Consider the following 5,725-nt stretch of genomic DNA (forward strand, 5'->3'; position numbering starts at 1 on the left):
TTTACACAAGGACTTTATTTTCTAACAGTATTTTCCTACATGTGCTGGCAGGAGGTACCTTGTGCACAGGTCTGTGGCAGGGGAAAGATAGGAGAGGGTGCAGGGAGTTATTCCAGAGCTCATCAGTAGCAGTCCGTATCCATGTGGGAGTTTGCATCTTCTGTGAGCTTCAACATAGAACATTAGAGAAGAACACAAATAAATTATTCTTGATCAGAGATTTAATAACAGGAAACTAGGCGACTCAGACATCATTTGCTCATTAATGCACTGGCAACACATTCATAAATATAACTTTTTAATAAATTATCAATATCATTGTAGAACTATAGATTATGCTGTGTGTTATTCACAAATTGTTTGTCATTTAGTTTCACCTGTTTCACCAGATTTCCTCTGAAATTTTCAATCAAAACTGAACAACCAAATTAAAATAAAAAGAGGCAGAAGGAATATACAGTGAATGTGTGCGCAGTTCAGGCTTGAGGCTAGATCATCTGAGCTCAGTGGCTTCCTTCCCTTCACCACAGCATGAAGCTGGTTTTCACATAGCAAGAATCAAAAAACTATTTAAACTGTTCAAATAAGAATATGTGCCAAGGAAAACGGGTGACAATGCAGAAACTCTTTTGAAACAAGGCGTGCATGTTCTGTCTATATACGTGTCAACCTGATACAAAGAACTATTTAAACATGAAGAATGAGAACAATGCTGTGATACTGCTTCAGTGCTTAAGAACTTTGCAGTGAAACACCTGTTCTCTTTGCTTACAATTACACTGGAACATGAGGATTTTTTTTTTCAATTTTCAAGTTAGAAGATGTTTTGCACAAAGCACACTAGTAAACTACTGTAACAAATCACACATCTGAGATCAGTGTATAGTGCTGAAAAAGACTTGTGCATTCTTCTTCACAGCAACAAGTGTAGAAGTAGTCACTAATTTCTAAGCAGCACAATCAGCTTTATGGCAGGCACTTAGTAAAAGGGAAGAAGCTTTAGACATCTTATGGTAAATATCCCACTGCGGATGTTAACTTTGCTAGACCTTGAAACGTCAGATGTACTTTCTTTAAGGAAGCATAGAATAAGAGACATGTGGAAAATGTAAAGAATATTACTTCATTATTTTAATAACAGTTGGTTTGGTAGCTAACTTTGTTTTCTAGTGTGGTGAGGTGATATTCCTTAAATATCTGGACCACTGTCTCTTCAAAATAAATATGAAAGCAAGAGCTTATGGAGAAAATATGAGCTGATACTGTAAGGTAATCTTACTGTAAAGTCTTGTTTCAAAAGTGCTTTAAATACAGGTATGAATGGTTTGAAATATTAACCAAAGACTTTTAAGCATAAAGTGACAGTGGAAATACATGACACCAAGTTTAAAACATTAAACAAATAAGAATTAAAATACCTTCTTTAAATTGTTCAAATCTTATTAAATGTGTTATTTGTGCTTCCAATATAAATGGGACAAGACTGATTACTGATATAATAAATTTTAAAAAATCTTTTACATTTCCCAGGGTGAAGGTGACGGGTAAAAAAAGCTATGCCCTTAAGTGAAAAACTATTTTGGAGAAGTGGTCACTGCTAAATATACAGTAAATATTCTTAGTGAGACTCACATTAGGCCTATTCTGAGCCGATTAGAGTTTTGTCTGCAGAGAATGTGAATACCTAGGACAGTCCAGCATAAAGAGGTTATTTTTCATTCAGGCTGGCTTTGAGTTTGGCCTCCAGGGCCATTTTGTCAAAGGTGCGCATGTTGGTTTCCTCCCGTACACGGTCTCGCACATGAAAAGAAGCCCTGGCAACAGAACGGGCACTCTCCAGCACCGCTCTCTTTTCACGAAATATCTGCTCACTCTTCTCCAGTTTTTTCTCAATGGACAGTAGGAGTTCCTGTCGGCGCTGCTGCTCCAACTCCTCCACTCGCTGCCGGTTCATCCTCTGAATCTTTTCTTTTTCTAACCGACTCTGCACGGCCTTGAAGGCCCTCTCCTTGGCTCTCTCTTCAGCCACCTGTGTTGCCTGCTGGGCCCTGCGTTCCGCCTCCCGTGCCAGGGCCTCTATGTGTTCCTTCTGTTGTTGCTCCTTCCTCTCTACCACCTGTCGAGCTTTTTGAATCTGCTGTTCTTCCTTCCTGGCTTTCCCTTTCAGCTTCTGATGGCGTCGTTCTTGGATCTGTTCATAATTCTCTATGGACCGGCTCAGCCTCAACTCCATGGATTTCCTGGCCATCTCCCTTTCCTCCACCTCTCTGCCGGCAATTTCCTTGATCAGAGCACCATGCCTCATCTTCTCTGCCCTGTTAAGGCCTCGTCGTTCCTTCTGGAACTGATGCTCCCTCTCTTGCTTCTTTAGCTCAGCCATGGTGAGCTTCTCCCGCAGCAGCAGTTGTTCCTGCTCCAGCATGGCTTGGCGTTCTTCTTCCAAGGCTTTGAGGTTTTGTTCCTGGAGGCACTTCTTCTGTTTCTGCTCCTGAGCAGCCTGGCGCAGCTTTTCTTGCCTGGAGTGTTCCTGCATTTCTGCCAGTTCTTTCCACCTCTCTTCACTTTCTGCTACATGCAGCATCTTCTGGATGGTGGCCTGTTGCTGCTCCTGACTAAGGCGGTGCTGCCGCATGGCCACCTGGGCGTGCCACATTCTCTGACACTGCAGCACAGCCCTCTGCTTCTCCCACTCCTCCCGCTCCCGACGCATCTCCTCTAGCCTCCGCTCACTGTCCCACTGGAGGTGCGCCACATAACGGGTCCGGCTCATGATGTCCTCCTCTTGATGCTTGGCCAACATCAAAGCAGCGATCTTGCGGTCCCGCTCAGGTACCTCCTTCAGTCCCCGTCTTTTCACCTCCTTCACTATCTTGTCAACTTTCTTAGTTGTCTGCGGCGAGTGGCTAAGATCCCCTAGGCTCAGGCTGCGGCCCATCAATGAGTTCAGGGTGGCCACAGTCCGTGCTCTGGGGCTGGACAACTTTAGCCATTTATCCTTCTCCTGTGGGGTGTCCCAGTTGAATGAGGAAGCCCCTGATTCTGAAGAGGTGTGAGTGGTGGTCGATGAGCATGTGTCCCGCTTCTTCTGCAGTGACTCTAGCGAATGGCATTTTCCTTTACCCTTGGGCTTAGCTACATGTCCATTAGCCCGAGAAACAGGAGCTTCCAATGTACCATTAGCAGATGTTGTTACACCAGCTACTGCAGAGCTGGAAACAACTTTAGTTACTGTAGGCAGAGCTTTTTTGACAGGGCAAACTTTCGGAATAGAGAAAGGACCTGCAACATCAGATTTTATTGCAGGGCTTTGGCTTTTGGTGGCAGCTTTTCGGACACAGCTAGGCCCTGCACTGGCAGCTAAGGGTCTTCCCACAGGAGACAATGGCAGACTGCTTGTAACAGAATTCACAATTTGTCGCTTTTCCTCATGGATGATTCTCTCTCGCTCCATACGGCATTGTTTGAGTTTTGCATGCCTCTCAGCTTCATAGACCTCAAACAGGCCAGTAGCCACTCTCATGGAGCGACCTGGGGCTTCTCTCACAAAGTCATTGACAGAACGTGGCAGCAGCTCGACTGGTTTGACTCCACAGCGGGCACAGGCCTCCAAGGAGCAAGGACTGGTGAGGACATAGCGGCTGCCTTCTGCTTCGGGAGAGTCAAAGTTGAAAAGATCGAGGTGCAGCTTGGGAGACTGCTCTCTCTGCCTTCCTAGGACTGAGTGGTCAGCATTACTTTCAGATTCATTTCTACTTGAAGCTTTGGAGGCCTCAGAGGCTGTAGCCGAGCATTCAGATGCTGGATCCTTGCTTTTTGCTTTTTCCTCTGCATCGGATGGATCCACCATGGTTAGGGCAGGCTAAAAAAACATTTAGATAAATTAAAATCAGGAGGGATTATGCTCTTTATAGAATAAGAGTGGTGCAATCAGTAGCTAGTGAAGTAAGGTAGCTTGAACAAACATCCATATTTTTATGAAAACGTTCTACTGAGTACTGTGTGCTGTTGAATTGGGAATTATGGAATTGTATATAAAGCTATGCTACCTAAGATTTAATATGTTTAAATGTTGCTTGTGAAATAGTAAGACTGTGTAAGCCATACACCATAGTACCGCACACATTTTTCCAATATATGCAGTTATAAATCTAAATACATTTTTGACTACTGCAATTTCCTATGCTTATTTTAAAATACACTTATCTCGATGTCGCCATAACAAAAATAACAATAGAAAAAATGTTTAATGTTTTTATCCTCTCTCCGTTCCGCATCTCACCGAGCATCGAAACCCTCAGCTGTTATATAATAATGTTAAAATATATACAGTTAAATTAATTTAGTTTCTAAGAATAACATGCATTGCCTAAAAAAACGAAAATTGGACGGAACTACAAATAAAAAACGATGAAATGCACTGACCTTTTTGATCGTTGATCAGTTTTAGCATCAAGCTTTGTTTCACCCGTCTGTCTTCCGCCTTTCCCTTCAGTGTCTGCATTATAACAGGTTATTGAGAGAACAAACAGCACCCATTCAATTCTGCTCTTCCCGTGGTGATTATTTAATTCTAAAAAGGGGCAAGGCACAAACAAGCATTTAACTCCGTAAACGTTGTTAAGGATAATCCCAGTAAAACCTGTCCGTCCTCCCTCGACGCGGAATAGAACTGAAGCTCTGCGTTGTTCGCCCCCACCGTCTCTATGGTAGACCTTTATTTCAGTGCACTCCACTCTGAAAACACTCTCGGTGCCGGATAACCATTCAGTTGCATTTTCTCATGTCATCGCCTAAAATCTATTACTACATACAGTAAATATGCAGTTATAACGACCATGAGTATTTTGTTTATTAATGCATAGTGGCTATCCGGCAAAAGTACGCAGGGGCGCCAGGACACACCTGAAACTCACAATGTAATGATTACAATGGTGTTTCTGTTGTCTATAAATGCATAGAACGTATTTGTGTAATGCAATCAGTTAACAAAATCTCTAAATGAAATCACATACACCAGTCTCTGGTGATAATAAAATAATAACGCAGTTAAAAGTATTGTAAAATGTTGTTAAAATTGAAAACGAAAAGAAGCTTTTCTTTTTTTGTTTTTATAAAAGCTGTCGCCTGATCATTTTAGGCAAGGCTTAGCTGACGTAATCAACGCGATAATCGTCGAGTTTAAACATAGCAGCTACAAGTATAGAACATGGAGCAAATATGAGAAATGTGAAATAATATAAAGTACTGTAGATGCTGCCAAGTTGGCTTTCAGTAACACCATAGTGCTTTTAGTACTGTCTGGCTTGACTGCAAAGGAGCAACTGAATTAGCCAACCCGTCCACTGTAGCGAAGGGTTGAGTTCCTGCATTTTAGAATGTTTCCTGCTGCCAGAGAGAGGCCAGATGCTGGATTGAAGACCCACCCCTCCAGAGTGAAGGGCAAATTGAACTTATCGAGACAGATATATTGTAGCGGTCCTCCCTAAATTTCCCTCTGCTGAGCGAATGGCGATACAAAAAGAAGAGCAGGAGACAGGAGTGCAGCTCACTGATTTATTACCTTTAATGATGTTATATATTAATATATAATAATATATAACATATAATTACATTATATAATATTAGCCACTATAATAATATATTATATTATTAATATTATATGTTAGTAACGTGTTTGTGTTGTGTTAAATGTTAATGAAACTGTAGCTTTATTTAATATATATAT

General features: G+C 41.9%; 1 protein-coding gene across 2 annotated transcripts; it reads right to left on the reverse strand.

The window, feature by feature from the left end:
* On the reverse strand, window positions 1-4,997 carry ccdc177 (coiled-coil domain containing 177). 2 transcript variants are annotated; one of them, XR_015941725.1, is made up of 3 exons: window positions 4,423-4,996; window positions 1,633-3,859; window positions 1-167 (listed from the first exon to the last, which is right to left on the reverse strand). XR_015941725.1 is itself a non-coding variant. In XM_088648922.1 (2 exons), exon 2 carries the CDS (start codon window positions 3,845-3,847, stop codon window positions 1,709-1,711), a length of 2,139 nt encoding a protein of 712 aa, XP_088505048.1. In that variant the 5' UTR covers window positions 3,848-3,859; window positions 4,423-4,997; the 3' UTR covers window positions 1-1,708. The 2 variants fall into 2 exon arrangements, 1 of the variants encoding a protein (XP_088505048.1); XM_088648922.1 differs by having other exon boundaries at window positions 1-3,859; window positions 4,423-4,997.
* Window positions 4,998-5,725: the final 728 nt, after the last annotated feature.

The sequence above is a fragment of the Lepisosteus platostomus genome, chromosome 10 (assembly GCF_059453375.1).
Source record: "Lepisosteus platostomus isolate fLepPlt1 chromosome 10, fLepPlt1.hap1, whole genome shotgun sequence".
Taxonomy (NCBI): domain Eukaryota; kingdom Metazoa; phylum Chordata; class Actinopteri; order Semionotiformes; family Lepisosteidae; genus Lepisosteus; species Lepisosteus platostomus.